Here is a 16,633-nt window from a genome sequence, read left to right as displayed (position 1 = left end):
ACAATGAATCTATTTTCTTAAGCCCTTCTTTAGCTCTCTTCATTGATTCTTTTTTCATAGCTCAGTAGACTTGAACGGGTCTATTATGAGAGGACCACGCCACTGATTAGTCGATGTGGGTCCTGCTTTATAATGAAAGTCCGGATAAGAAACAAATATTGATCTTTCTTGCTCCCTTCCCTTTTAGGCCTTTGCTACTCTCACTAAGGGGAGAATTGTCTAACTGCTTTATTTCTTCATCTCATCTTCGCAGCACTAATCAGAACCTCGAAGCTCCACAAGATCAGTGAAAGGCTTCTAATTTGCAGCTACATTTTCCTAATTAACACAAATATTAGAAGCTATTACTCTAATCTGTGGAGCTAGCGTGTTGTAGATGACAAAACCTATGTCAAATAAATACTTTTGTGATGCCACACTTGACCAAAAACACATCATCTTTACTGAGCTGAAAGCACTCTGGCTTTAGCATGTTTACTCTTTATAAACTATTCAGTCAGTTGACTAAGTTGAGGTCACTTCACCCAGTTCTAAATATCATTTAAGGGCAGCTTGACTGTTTGTCAGCTGATATAAATGCCAGTACCTATATTTAGGTAAATAGCTAATAATGGCTGATAAACTGAAGAAAGTTTTTTCAGAAAGTTACAGCTATTGTCTGAAAATTGTACATCATCTTTGTAAGTCAGAATATACAGAGGAGGAAAAAAATAAATAATTAATTAAACTCACAGTAAATCTTTAAATAAAGAGATGGATGGATAACCAAATCTAATATCTTCTCTTGTTTTTAATGAAGGTTATCACTGAAGTGTAACTGGTCGCTGGCAAAAATCACATAAAAGTTCGCCAAACTTGGTGCCAAATTCTCACACAGATTCATTTTGCCCCAGTGCAATAATTGTATTTTAGTGTGACATTTTGCTGTTTTTAAATAGGCTTTTTAAATGGCCTTTATCTCCTCTTACCCACGTTCCAGGCTAATGTGCCGTGTGTCGAAATGAGCAACCTTTTAGCGTCGAGCATTCATCATGTGTGACAGCAGGACATTTCTCTCAGTCCTTTTAAACAAACTTTCAACAATTTAATGAGGCAAACGGCGACTTTTAGTTGCTTCTTGAAACTAGTGACCTTACTCATGAATAAATAAACAACACCATTTGAGGATTATTATGTTTCTTCTACAAATATAGAAACCTGGGAGAAAGTGGAGAAGAGAGAAAAGGGGGAGGGAGACAGAGGAATCGCCTGAAAGAGGAGAAGGTGAAGAGGGCAGGAGAATAGCAGAGAAGGACTAAAAGGAAGGAGAGAAAAGTGACATGTGAAAGTCATTATAGAGCTGTGTTCAGCTGGTGACTGCTTTTGAAGTTTTTATTCTGTTTAATGCATCTTAAGCTGGCCACACACGAGTCATTTTTAGACTCCTGGAGACTTTAAAGCAGTTACAAGGTTGGCCTGATGTAGTTCTAAGTGATAAGAATCAGATGCAGGAATTTAAACAAGAGGCTAAGAGATCATTCATGCCTATCCACTAAAACTTACTGGAAAATCAACATTAAACATTTGTAAATAAACAGGGTTTACTTGAATGCTTTTCTTCTGTTTCATAGTTTTGATTTCCAGAGACAACACTTGAAGATAAAGTTATTTGTAACAGTAGAGATGCTGGGGGAGGCTGGACTAGTCTCTGGGAAGCCCTCAGTCAACAATAGTGTGAAAGGGAAAAACAACAAATTGAGAAATTGTAAGCTAGAAGTGTAGGATATGGGGATAGGCTGTATATCTGTAAAGTTTGGCTCCCATATCCTAAAAGTCATTCGATATGTGCTTGTTGTTTTCAGGCATAGTTTCTCTTTAAGGTGTGAAACAAACCTAGGAAGCAGAACAAAGTGCTTAAGTGCTTTGCAGCAGCGAGTGGTAAATCTGGGTAAATCTGGCTGTCAAGTTAATGTGGGCTGCCAAATTTCACTCAATCTAGCAGCCTGTAGAGGCATTATTGATATGTGGTCAGTTTAATCTGCCAAATATCTCTTCTTTTTAAAGAGTGGGATTGAGAGATATAGCAGCTTAAATTGTGTTTACAGATCTCTGACCACAGTGTGTATTGATTTACTATAATTTCTAGGACTGTTAAAAATGATTAATGAAAACACCTTTAAGGTTCTCCGTACTAGTATTTATTTACAGCTCCAATCAGTGTAAATGCAATATTTATCTAGCATTTCTAGAGTGTTTATGGAGTATTTATTTATCACAAACCCTTTGGGACTGACCTTTTAGGCTTAACCGTAAACAGCACAAACACGCATTGCATGCCAATTCAGCCGTGGCGTTACTCATACATGCTGCAGCTGATCAACACATTAAAATCACACCTGGTTTGTATCAAATAAAATTCATGCATGCAGATAATTTGCTCAGTAGAACACTTTGTGTAATCACATCCTTTTTACACAAAATCAGGTTTAAATGAAGCTCAGCCAAACGTTTAGTTCACCTCTGCCATACCACAAAAATCACATTCATGAATATAAGTAGCTGTCCGATGTGTTTCACTGTATGGCAGGTTCAAAAATGTTTGTTTGCACAAGTCTGCATAAAAGCCAGAATTAGGTTTGGGCTTCCATGGTCCAACTGGGTGTTGATGCAAGTGAAGGAGGCTATCATCAGGCTGACAGACCTAAATTAATCAGAGAGACAGCAAAGATTTAAGAAGTGGCATAAAACTGTCATCATTGTCAAAGTCTGTAATCCAAAGATTACTTCATGAATGGAAATACAGACGCTCTGCAATAAGGTGCAAACCACTGGTTACACTCCAGAACTGAAAGACAAGATTAGAGTTTATTAAAAAAATGTAAACATCTAAAAGGCTCTGGTAAATAAAATTCTTTGGACAAATGAAACCAAGATTAACTTCTTCCAGAAGGATGGGAAGATAAAAAGTGTGGAGAAGGAGGGAAACTGCCGTCACGTCAAAGAGCAGATTATTTACGGATGAGAATTAAAAAAGAGCCGCCAGGTGCTAAAAAATAAACCTTAGACTCAAATGTTAGAACAGGCTTCTCCCCGCTGCATGCTGTGTAATAAATACTCACAAAGAAAACAGCGGCCGTTACAACCCATGTCCAAAAATGTATCGTTTCATGCATCGGTTAAAACACTCGACTCCAGCTACATGATGCGCAGCTGGAAACACTTCCCGCAAGTCGAGCTGCCCGAGATTCACAGAATTTACAGATTTGTGATTTATATCGTTATCGGACGATAGAATTCTTATATCGGGATATGAGATTTTGGTCATATCGCACAGCCCTAGGTGGTTTTGTGTTATGAGAAGGGAAGTTTGCTCATGATGTGATGTAAAAACATAAAAGAAGATTAGAGGGGAAAAAAGTTATGTTATTTAATAGTTTTTACCTGTTCATCTGATATCCACATGCATATATGTCCACTACTAGAGACCCTTTCCCAGTTCTCCTCTTTAAATTTAGCTATAGGAAGGATTTCTATCAGATCACTGATTTAAAACAAGAGTGACTTAATTAACTGATTATGCTACAAATAGCAGAGGCAGTGTGTGATCATGTGGGATGATGGTTGTAGTCTGACAGTTATTTTATTCCATGTGTATTTATTTATTTATTTAACCTCTGGCAGGTCATGTTGTTTTACAATGACAGGAGTGTTGGCACATTTTCTTCCTTTCAGCAGTTTTTGTTCTATTAGTGATTTTAGTATTGATGGCAGCAAAAAAACTCTTACACTTTCAAATTGCGTTTTTTCTTTACTTTCGATTTCATTCATGTACTGCAATGACATTAAGGAATTATCTGCATCCTTTAAAGGGTGAAGATACTGAATGGAAAGGATTCCTGTCGATAAAATTGAGCAGTTTTGGATATTTATTTTAAAAAATAAACATGTATCCACAGCGATATAAACTGGACAACAAGAATATGTATGCACATTTCTGTTAATGTGCTGAATCTATCCAGAATTTTATGCTTCTGGCTCCAGGCTTTCCTTGCCAAGAGACAGATGCTGAGCATCAGGAACGCACACAAATGCTCACATATAAGTCAGCAGCTGGTGGGTTGAATGAATTTCCATGGCAGTGGATGAGCTGAAGTTGGTCAGCATAAAGCAATGGAAGGAAGGCATGCTGTGTAATCACCTGTGGGACTTGGTGAAACTTTGGAGCCATATTTCAGGGTCTTGTCCTGTATTTTCAGAACATGAGTTTTGGTTTTTATGACATCTGTACAAAACATATACTCGACGGTCATATAATTATGATATATATATATATATATACACACACACACACACTGAAATATATATATATTAAGGGTTTGTTTCATATATTCAATATGTATAAAAATATATTTTAAAAAATTAGGGCCGAGTGCCCTCTACTTTTTATTCATTTGTTATCATACTCCATCTATACTTTATACTAAATACTTTGTCTATGTATAAATCCTATTTTATGACCTCATAATTTGTATTAATAGTTGACTATGACAGTTTTACACCTCTTTCACCCCTTAATTGATAAGATGTATGGTTAATTTTGACAGTACAAGCTGTCTACATCATAGAAATGTCAGCACATATACCACACTGTAAATCTGTCATAACAGGCCATTGCTTCTGACCATATATGCTGACATTAACCATAAACAGGAATGTAATCTGGTAACCTGGTAATGATGAGTATGTAACTGTTTTAAGATTTGGACTCAAATTGGAAAATAATTGGTGCCTAAAGTTTGAAACAACCAAGATTTAAAGAGCCACTGTCACGGTCTGTGGAGACAGACCGTGCGGAGGTGTTTGTGGTGGACCCAGGTGCGAACACAGGTGAGGAGACGGAAGTGAACTTAAACTGAAAGCGAGCCTTCATTTGGGCTGATACAGACGGGAGTAGACAAAACATAACAGGGACAGAGACCGCAACTAACCAGAAACCTAAACTGGAAAAACCCTAACATGACTGAAAGGAATAACTATGATCACTGTGAACAGAATGCTGTGCAGATGCATGGAAACTGTGAACCAAATGGCGTGACGAAACAGACATGAACATGACCTGCACAGAACCTCATCGTGCGGATGCGTGAAAAACAACATAAACCAAATGGCATATTCTTGACCAGTGGGAAGGTACACAGACTGAATGAAACACAGAGACTAAATACCCACAGGGATGATCAGGGGAAGTAGAAACACATGAGGAAGAACAGCTGAAACACATGAACCTAATGACAGGACAGGGGCAGTGAAACTAAATACAATGAACAAAGAACACCAGACTCTTTCAAAATAAAACAGGAAACATGGAGACATAGACATGACACGAACTTGACAACAAGGACCACACGGACATGAAACATGACAGGTAGACAGTACAGGGGGAGATGACAGAAACAACTAATAAACAAAGGACTAAACTGCAACCTAGAAATTAACTAGATGAGCTAAACTAGAAGACAAATGAATACAAAAGATACATAAAAACTCAAACACTGGGTCACCCGACCCAGTACCGTGACAGCCATACAGGAAAAGAAGGAAGCGCCAGCAGTTCTTTTCTCAATATAAGGGGCATTGGTCACTTTCAGCCTCTGACCTGCATATGCTTAATGGCTACTCTCTTTCGGTGCTTCTTGCTTTCCTCTTTGTTTTTGTTGAACCTGCACCTCTGTGGGCGTCCAATAAAAAAGGCTGAATTGAATCTGCTCTCCTCCAGTGATTTTGTATTTTGTTTTTAATATATATTTTGGCTTTAAAAAGGTTCTTAAAAGTCTGACTCTACATCTCTTTGGGCCAAAGATGTTTAACAATTACTTCAAATTTGTGACACGACTTCAGCAGAATGCCTTATAAGAAAATTGCTGTGGGAATACTTTTGTTTCCCATTTCTGATGATTGGTTTTCAAAGTACTGATCTTATAAGGGTTTTCAGTCTTGGCAGACTATTTGTCCTCCCGTAAAATATCACTTATCTTTAAGTGTTACCATGTCTGATGCTGCTATCATGTTCCTTCCGATAACGGTTCCATATCCCTGTTGGTTTAGAAAAAACGAGGCATCAGCGATAGGCTATAAAATAAAGAGTTAGTTAAAATCTAATCATCCAGCACAATTTCTCTTTATGAAAATTAGTGACTCTATAATAACATCGCACAGCTTCAACCTTTGTTCATTTAATGGGTGTTGAGAGGATTTTTTTTCCTAGAGCAAAACATTATGTACGGCAGCCTGGTATCACCAAAACAGTGAAAATATGAATTCTGAAAACCCTCACTTGAGTTTCAATTTCCAAAGGCTATTTTTAACAGTCCTAGACTTAAATCCACCCAAAGCCTTCCAGACGATATAATATATCATTATATCATTTTCTTCATTACGATAACGTATATCATTCATTTATTTTAATATTGAAAAGATAGCAGACTCCAAAGGCCTTTCAGCCACCTGTACAAAAAAGCCTGTGTAGAGTTTGTCTGTATAGTCATCGAATCAGACCTCCTCATATTAGATGAATGGCGTTCATTAAATCATCTTAAGTAGAAACCTGTTTGAATGGAGCCACTCATTCGGCTCTAACAAAGGAAACATGAAGGCTCATATTCCAGACGTATACTTGCTTTCATTCATTTCCTTGACTCTCGAACATTGTTCATTATGTTATCTTTTGAAAGATGAATACAACTGTTTCATGGGACAACTGTTTGTTCCAATTCTGTATTAAATTAGTTGTAAATAACAGCAGCTGTTTGACTGATGGTTAAGAAGCTACGAATTGTAAAAACAGTGCTTTGTTCCTTTTACCCTAAATCATATAAATTGAGGCATAAAGATTAATGAGGGTTGTCAGTTTTTTTTCTCATTTCATGTAAACCTATGTAGGTGGTAGGAGCAAAAAATGTCGTCCCAGAACTATTTAAATAATATTTTTGTGTGTACTTGCATGTAGCTCCATCTGAAAGCCAGTTGGCGTTTATGGATTCTAGCGATTCACCACAGAGTTGGCATCGTGCTTTCCTATTGAAGACTAATCAACAGAGCGCAGTGTGTGTCTGGTGAAACTGGCAAGGTTTTAAGCCCATCCTGATCATTTAATTAGTCTGATTATCCAAACAGCTGTCTGCTGGTGCTCTTTCTGACTTCAAGTCGCACACAAACACATGCGTGCACGCTGAGTGATGATGCTACATATGTGCCTGCTCACGGATGCCCTTGGAGCGCGTGTGATAAATAGTGTCATTGAAGCTGTGATGACAGCACTCCAAGCTGACTGACTGTCAGCATGAAATCTTCCATGCTGCGCTGTTCTTGACAGTGCAAAAGGTCTTTGGGCAATTGTGGAAGATTTTGTTGAATTCTTAAATGATCAAAAAGGGCAAAAAAGTCTTGAAATGACAATAGGCTCTGCCAATGGACAATATATTGATCCTTATATGCCGGTTGTGTATTTAGTCCATCAAGATGACCATGTGAGGTGGTTTGTCTTTATTTTTACAAGCTTTAGTCACTCAGACGTTTCTGACCAAGGGGTTGTTTTAGAGGTGACAACATCTTTTCAATCACAAATGCAAATATTAGGAAATGGCCATCTCTGGAGCTGAAATACGAGGCTGGTGTGAAAGTCCCGGAAACTGTAGTTCCTTAAATGGCCACTTGAGGCTGTCTCTAAAAATGGACGTCCCATTTTATCAGCAAAGAAGTTTTCCAACTCAGCCTAGATTAGAAGAAAAAAGAGCTTTTCTTTCTTGGGGTAAAACTGATCTTAAAAACAAGTGCTGCTTTGCTCTGATGCAGGAGTAGCTTCGCTGAAGACGTGGTTCAAACGTCTCTTATGTTTATGTTTTAGCTGAGTAAGGAAATCAATTATTATTAAGAATTTGTCAACAACTTATTTCCAACTGCAAGCCAAGTGCAACCAACCATGAATAATTCATTGCAAGCCTAGTTTAAATTGTTGAAGGCAAATGAACTGAAAGGGCATATGCCATATGCCATGCATTTAAAAACGGACATCTTTTTAGAGCAGACTGCTGTCCTTGAGAGTTTTTCCTCCACCTTAATATCTTGCAGTGGTAGCCAGAACTCCTCTGTGAGCTTGACTGGTTTGTGCCTAGGTATGAGGCAGTTAACTCTTATAACACCTTGATCCCCTGGAGGAACCAGCTGCTCTCTTGTTTTTTGACTCTCCACAGGCTGTTCGCTCTTTCTCTCTCTCCCAGCCTCCCAGGGGATTTACATGACACCTGCTGAGCTTAAACAGGGAATTGTCTTCTTCTGCAGAGCAACAACAATTTTCCTTCATCCATCTGTTTTAGAAACAGTAATAAAAAAAATCTGATTTTGGTTCTAAACACACCAGAAGTGCTCCCTCAACTGCACGGAGGAGTCTTTTCATTTTGCATCGTGCTAAGATGCTTTTTCATGTCTTGCGTGCATGGAGCCATTTGCTCAAGGTGAAAGTGGAAGCAATAACGGCCTAATAGACGTGAATGCTTGATTCATGTTAAGCTGATAATGCATCAGCGAATGGATTTTCCTCGGGTACTGTCAATTTGCAGTCATTTTTTTGTACTTCCTCCAGCCCTCTTGTTTTTACGCTCGCTCTATCATTCACCTTTCCCCATTGGCAGCTTTGTGACGTTATGAGGGCATCTCTGTCAGGAACCACCTTAACAGGAAAAAAACAACAACTTTGCATCACATTAAAAGACCTCCTTCATCCTTATACACCTCATTGACTATAGAGTTGCTGCTTGATTTGCACCCTTATGCACTCTTGCCTGCCCACATACTCACACAACCTATTTTTGGATCCGTGGCCACATATTGGGATGTATTGAGTAGAGACTGTGGTGGTTGCTCTAACTGATTCTTGTTGTTTATGGAAATTTGTGAGATCAGTTTAAGCTGTAATTCACCCCAAAGGTGTTCTATTGGATTAAGGGTCAGGACTCTGTACAGGCCAGTCATGTTCTTCTACACCAAACCTGCTCATCCATGTCTTTATGGACCTTGCTTTGTGCACTAGTGGGCAACTTGCAACTCCTGAAAAAGTGGCCAGTCGCTTCCACTTAGCTACCACTAACACTTGACTGTGTAATATTTACTAGTGAGGCAATGTCACGACTAGAGTTGTTGCGCAGGTGCCATCCTATCATGCCACAATGCTGGAATTCACTGAGCTCCTAAGAGCGACCCATTCTTTCACAAATGGTTGTAGAAGGAGTCTGCATGCCTACAGTAGGTGCTTGATTTCATACACCTGTGGCCATGCATGCGATTGGAACACCTGAAGCCAATGATTTGGATGAGTAATTGAATACTTGGTAATATAGTGTATAATAAAAACCATTCCACTTCACAAGTAATGGAATGAGACTGATTCCTTTAGGGACAATAGCTAAACTGTATGAATATAAACTAGTACACATCTTCCCGTGTAAATCAAAACTCACACCTAGTTTACGTGCTGCTGTATTTTATGTAATTTTCTCCCTGCTTTGCTGTCTACGCTCTCAAATAGAAGTTAAATATCTCAAAAACCTTTACCTGGGTTGTCTTCCCTTCAAGGTAGTATCCTTAGACAGTGCTGCTTCCAGTATTGCTGCTATTTTTAGCCTGGAAGTCCCATTCAGACCACTTGCAAGTGTTTGATCTCTGCTGTATCACAACAGTGACCCTTCAACTTGAATTTCAGTTTGGTGAAGAGGATGAAGTCACAGGGAGTCAAATCTGGCAAGCTCCAAAAAGCTCCTACATTTTTTTATTGCCCTGCGCGCGGCAAGGTAATGGCACGATGGCACGCACAACCGTTTAGGTGATTTGGGACCAGTGTCTAACCTCCAACGCTTCAGGAAATTGCTGTAGAACTCTGCCCTGACAGTCTGATCCTGAAAGATGAATTCACAGTACACGTCCTTGTGAATGTGGAAAAGGAAAAAAAAACAAGCTCACTCCTGGTCATGCTCCTGAACTCATGCGTCGTCTTCTTTCATTGAAAACTGCTGTTTAGTCTCTGGTTCATAACTAGACATCCAGCTCTGCTTCAAGAAACACAAAGAGCAAAAAGATGCATTTCTTATTGCTGATAAACCATTAAAAAAACCAAACCCTTTTTTACATTGTGGGAAGTTTTAGAAAATGGAACATTACATATATGGGATTTTATATCAGTATCAACATCAGTGTGCTGTAAAGCTTTACAAAGATTCAATTTGAAACAGAGAATAAATGTCATTGCCAAGATGGCACGTATGACGTGACCAGAAATGAAAAAATTGCTGTGGGTTTCTAAACACAGAGTAAACAAACAGCAAATTAATTAGTAGGAATACTGTTCTGTGGGAGTGAGACAGCACTGCGTTTGGCTGAAGCATATTATTTAGTTTCGCCACATGGTTTCTGATGGTGGAAGATGGTCATTTCCAAGCCATCTGGATGCTATAAGCCAAGGAAGACGATGTGGCAGAGATTTGCCTTTATTCACTAATAGGCATATAAAAACCCATGTAGTGCACTGTACAGCAGATGGGGGGCGTTGCAGGACCTGCGAATCTGAAGGGAAAACCAGGGATTTCATTGCGATCGGTCCCCACAGCCAAAGCTGTGCTTCAACAGTCGCTCTCCCTCACTCGCAGCATCACACACTTCCCTTCCCCTCCGCTTCGCCACCGTCTCTCTCACACACACACACTCTCTCTCTTTGCTTCAGTGTTTCTCAACCACTCATTCTGCTGCGCTCGCCCGTGTCATCTCTCCTCTGTGGAGTGCAGAGAGAGGTGATTCAGCTCGCGGGCTGACTGGCAGTTGCTGGACTGGGCAAACAGAGACAGAGTTGAGGACCTGAGGGACAGGACAGTACTGTTTGAGGGGGGGGATTCCATCGGGAGAGATACAGCACAAGATTACCTCCAGTGGAGATTATTTGCATCACAAAACCTGTGGAAAGAGGACTGTGACTCTCTCTGTGTAGTGGATGCACAACCGCTGCCTGTGGAAGAGGTGCCATTCAATGTTTTAATTTCTGTGATTTTGTGTGTGTGTGTGTGTGTGTGTGTGTGTGTGTGTGTGTGTGTGTGTGTGTGTGTGTGTGTGTGTGTGTGTCACCTTTTCAGTATGCAGATTCACCGGCTTGCCTTCTTTTCTTATGCAAATGTAAATTGGCTGGTTGTACTGCTCTACACCTTTGACAGAGACTCAGATGGAGCCGGTCTCTGTATTTCAGGTTTGCATGATTATAATGCAACGCTGCGTGAAATAGTTTGGGATTTATGCATCTTGCTGTATTTGTGTGTGTGTGTGTGTGTGTGTGTGTGTGTGTGTGTGTGTGTGTGTGTGTGTGTGTGTGTGTGTGTGTGTGTAGTTCAAGAACACAGAAGTGAAGAACCAGAATGTGCTGAATAATTGATCCCCAGAATGACAGAAAACTTCCAAACTAGGTTATTCTTGAATTAATGTGCCACTCATTATATTTGCTGCTATTTCACCCACCTTCCCTCTGAGCTCGTTTACAGTCGATTGTGTGGATACCCCCGTCTCTACATGTGTGCACTGGTGATATGCATGCTCTCCAACATATCATGCGTGGATGTCGTTGCCTCGGGAGCACACGGGGGGAAAGAAGGGGGCAGCTAAGTGGTATGTGGCACTGTGCCAAGTTGCCGCTTCAAACTGGATGTTGAAGGTTAGTCAAATCCACTCGGTTCATGCAGAGGAGTAACAAACATGACAAGTATGTTGGCTAAAGCGACACCGTGAGGAATCCCTTAAGTAACATCAGCCGACCATTCCCCCTCCTCCACTTAGCCGTCCTGTCTTGCCTCCATTTCAAATGTGATTATACGAGTGTGTGGCAGAGTAGATAGATGGAGTATTTGTTGCAGAAGGAGGAGGTGGAGGTAAAGCTTGTTTTAGTTTGCTACTTTCTACCCCCCCACCCCTGCCACGGGATTGCTTTTGCCTTCCTTCCCGCTTATCCCTTACCTCCATTTGTCTGTGGTCCCTTGATCACTTTTTAACCCCCTCAGTCCTGCTGAGCCAGCAGGATTCACTGGTTTTAAGTCCATTTACAGAGCTGGGATTGCTAGAGAGACACAGAGAAAAGAAAAGAAGGGGGAGGTAACCCAGGTGAGGGCAAATAAGAGGGAGTAAAAACAGCCCCTCGGGGAGTTGGTGGCTGATTTATGTGTAGACATATCTCCACACGTGTTTGGCCACAGCTCCAATTAATACCTCCGCCAATCCGTGGCCGCGCTTGACAAATGCTGGATCTGTGAGTGCCGAGTGTGTTCATTAGTGTTTGGATTGTAGGATTTTCAGCGAATTTAAATTGTTTACTGTGGTCTTGGGAGATTCTGGGTCATTTGATGCTGCAGTGTTTGGATCTTCCTCTGCTTGTTGTTGAGGTTTGCACGAAAAGAAAAAAAAAAACGTGTGAGGCAAGCAATTTTCCTTGCCTGGATAATTCACAAACACATCCAGCCGTCCCCATTTCTGATCAAAGGCTGATTAGGCTCTTTCCTTCTATAAATTGACTGGAACAAATTTTGGTATCAGTGTTAGAGCAGTTGCATTTATTTGAATTTGGTGCTTTTGATTATTGATTATTGACCTTTGTGTTCCTCCAGGGGGCGTGATAGACAAGGACCTGCGCCACTACCTCAACCTGCGTTTCCAGAAAGGCTCAGTGGACCACGAGCTGCAGCAGATCATCCGGGACAACCTCTACCTCCGCACCGTCCCCTGTGAGTTACCTTGTGCTCACCTGACCTCCCTTTGTCCATCCTTGTTCCCTTCACTCACCTCCTTGAGTGAGACACTTACATTCAGTGCTTTGCCAAGGGTAGATCATCAATAAAGCCAAGTGTGCAATTTCAAAGGGGGCAGTAAAAGCTCCAGGTTCGCTCTGTGACAGTTTGAATGTGGTAAGTTGCCAACAAACAAGACAGAAATGAGTGTTTGGCTCACATCTGCAGTTCTCTTTTGGCCACATTGGACCTTGCCTGACATAGGATGACTTTGGCTGCCTCAGATCAACCATAGATCCACCTTGTCAGTTCAGCTGTGTAACAGAGCTGTAAGTAGGCCTAATGTCTGCATGTGGATCTCCAGTGTCCCACACTGTTCAATAGCATCTTTCATTGCCCTCTACATGGTGTTTAAATACCCACTTTTTGTGACGAGGTTTCAGACCACAGTGATGTCACTGATGACATCAAGGTTAAGCATGCCTGTAAATTAATTAAAGAGAGAAAAAAATGAGATGACAAGCAGACTAGTCTTACAATATCAAACTATTCAAAATTTGAGCCCAGGATGACGTATTTAAGAGCAATTTAAAGCCAATAATCACATTGTTCAGTGATCAAATCACATTGTAAATTTTGTTGAAAATTGTGACATATTGCATAATGTGTGCATAATATTGCAAACTTATGATGTCAGGTTGGTTTCCAAGTGTTGCTGAAATTAGCACCGCTAGCACCAGCGGCATTCTTTTCCTAATTCCTTTGTTCTTTTTCTTTTGATTGTCCACGCACCTCATCAAACCATGTTTACACGTTGCTCTCCTTCAGAGGTGTATGCCAGGTTATTTGTCAGTTGTTGTAGATTAACAAATATGAGACTACATCCACACATACAAATGCAGGTATTTTTTTTAAGATGGAGATTTTCACATAGAGACACTAAGAGCACTGTCAAAAGCAACATGTGGTGATATAACCCTAACTGTATGAATTGTTAGCCAATCGGAAGGCTGGAGATGATAGCAATGTGCACAATTTAACATTAAAAAAAAGGAGATAAAGGTGCACACCTTTGACATTGCAAGACAAAAATTCTTTTTCCTCATCGAAACACTGAAGTATTTTTTCAAAAGCTTTGATTTTAGTGGCCTGAAACAACATTCACATGTGGATGAAAGACCAGAGCACATAGAAAAGCTCACTTTACCAAAATACCTGTGCGTGCGTGTGTGTGTGTGTGTGTGTGTGTGTATACATATGGATTGAATACTTTGTTTAGCTTGCTAACAATTCTGTTGCCAACTAGAGACAGCAGCAATGTTTACCCTTCAAGTGGAGTGAGTGGAGCCATTTATATGCACTGTTGTGGTATTTTCAGTTGCACAAATGTTTCCTGCCATGAATTTGGCTGTCTACATTTCCTGCAACTTTAAAAAAATATATAGGCTATGATTTTTTTGCAATTTTATATTCCTAGTGACTGTATTCTAATGTGGAAAAATGTACTGCTGCAGAAGCCTTGAGAGTTATCCCTAACCCTAAACCCTAAACTTTTTTGTATAAAACTCACTGAAAGCCACAACATCCAATTATATAATAACAACAGGTTTGTCTTCTCTCACTTTGTGTTAATGATTCAAAATGCTTTCACATCTTTGGCAGCTGTGCAGTCTGTTGTGTTTTTTTCAAAAGCTCAAGAGCAATGGACTGAATAGATCTAAAGCTGAGGTCAAGTTCAACATATTACCACATTTTCAGGCAATTTTATACATACCCCGCTGACAGAGAGCAAGCCTGAGGGCAGGCAGTACTCTTGCAGGTGGTTGGTTTCTGGAGCTGCAGAAAATGTAACAAACTAATAGGTTGTTGTGTATAGTCCGCTGCGTACATTGTCTAGTGCTTGAATGCAGCAGAACTCATACACATGCAGAGAGGGTGGGAGGAACAGGGGGCCAACAGGGGCATCCCGACAGGTCGATCCAGCTTCTTGCTTCGCGTGAACTGTTTCCCCTCTGAGTATTTTTCAAGCGTGGTATGTGCTGAATATACTGAATTTTCTTTCTGATGTGAGTACGTGATGTGATATTTTCTTTCCCTGTTTGCCATGTCCCTTTGCTTTCAGCCCCAAATCCCCCAAATATCTATCTGTGCGGTGATCGATTGAGCCGCTGGAGTGTTAGTTTAGCTGCAATCAGCCTTGTCTGGAAGTTCGACTCTTTAAAATCAAATGTTTACTGCAGCTCTGTCTCTAATTAGCTGCATTAACTGCCTCACAAGAACACAGAGCTGCAACCAAGTGCTCTGTAGACAATCAAAGATAAGATTTGGAGGGCTTTAAGCTATTGATACTTGGTGTTCTTGGTTCAGGATAGCTTTTTAAACTGAATGCTTATCTAAGTCTTAAATATTGTATGCTGGAAGACATTTTCTTTTATCAGGTTATCGCACAATGTTATATGTACTAGGGCTAAGAAAACACAATATTTAGTAAGTATTATTCTGATTCCTGTTTGCTTTTTGTTTCCTGGATGTTCAGCCGTCCATTAAAGGACTGTGATATTAAAGGGTGTTTGTCTGTAAACTCTTATCTGTGCACACTGTTTGTTAGCCTAGCTGTGCATTTAGACCCAGCTGTGTAGTGGCTAACTCCCCCCTGAATCCCCTAATGGAGGTGCATTCTTCAAGCCTAGGTGCAGGCAAATATCACTGGAACCACTTTTATGTCTCCCTGACTGCACAGAATGCAGCAGGAGAAACAAAAAGAGACCTATTTATATTACAATACAAGCATCATTTTCTCTGATAACCACTCATAGAGCAACTGCCAGTGAGGCAGTGAAGATAGAGAAGAGGTGAACAGTAAAGGCTGAGAACAAATGGAGGAACAAATAGAGGGAAAGAAATACGAAAAGGAACGGGGGAAAGGGGATGAAGCTTGATGATAGGGACACGGGCTATATACACATAACCACATAGTGAAATGGCAAAGAGAGGTTAACTGGTGCATTAATGAAGGTTTAACAATGGGCTTTAGTGCTGCTGACAGGAAGAGGGCTTAGTCATGACTGAACTAGGCTTTTTATATCTGGATGCATAGATGTGTTCTTTTTTTAAATATGGAAAACATATGTTATTGAGAAGAAACAATGCACTATGACTGCGAAGCAATCAACGTGGACAAGACGCATCTGGAGTTGGTCTTCAACTGGAGTGTATTTCAACCAGATTCATTTGTACTTTATTTTCTTATGAGAAAAATCCTTCCAACAGTCTCAAATGTCCTGTGTACGCATCTGTTTTCAAAAAAAATTGGGATGCTGTGTGAAATGGATTAGCTAAGAATAACCTAGCTAATAACATAGTTGCAAAGACTTTAGTGATATTGTCTCATACAGTCATATCATTAATCAATTTGTGAAGCCAAAGAAATCTGTAGGCAGAAGATAAGGCTGAAAACCAATACTGAAAGCCTCTCAGGTGGCACTGCGTTAGAAAATCACTGCATGGGCTGAAGAAACAGTTCTGAAAACTCAGTTTGTCTCAAATGTATCCTAAGTCTCTACCAAGGAAAAAAACCATATACTGTATAATATAAACTAGACCCAGAAACACTTTGCCACCTTCTCTGGCCAGAGAGAGGACAACTGGAAAACTGTCATGTGGTCTGATGATTGAACGTTGTCCTCCAGTCCAGGTTGTAACTTGCACATCTATGAAGGCACCATTAATACTCAGTGATATCTACAAGTTTTAGAGCAACATGTGCTGCCATTCAGACAACATTTTAAAGTTAAGCGATGCAAGATTATTTTATTGGAAAAAAACAACAACAAGTGTCCCTTTGCGACTAA

General features: G+C 40.2%; 1 protein-coding gene across 8 annotated transcripts in view; it reads left to right on the top strand.

Annotated features, from left to right (window-relative positions):
• magi2a (membrane associated guanylate kinase, WW and PDZ domain containing 2a) overlaps positions 1-16,633 on the top strand; it is a 244,159-nt gene that overhangs the window by 59,673 nt on the left and 167,853 nt on the right. For 7 of the 8 annotated variants that reach the window (XM_042220472.1, XM_005923552.3, XM_042220471.1 and 4 more), the window contains exon 2: positions 12,663-12,779. In XM_042220472.1, the coding sequence (XP_042076406.1) occupies positions 12,663-12,779 (117 nt within the window). Of the gene's footprint in view, positions 1-4,459; positions 11,038-12,662; positions 12,780-16,633 lie in introns of those variants that run through there. The other variant, XM_042220474.1, reaches the window with a different exon arrangement.

This window comes from Haplochromis burtoni, unplaced genomic scaffold (genome assembly GCF_018398535.1).
Source record: "Haplochromis burtoni strain Fernald_Lab_line unplaced genomic scaffold, NCSU_Asbu1 Contig_49, whole genome shotgun sequence".
Lineage (NCBI taxonomy): Eukaryota > Metazoa > Chordata > Actinopteri > Cichliformes > Cichlidae > Haplochromis > Haplochromis burtoni.
This window is presented reverse-complemented; position numbering and strand designations above follow the sequence as displayed.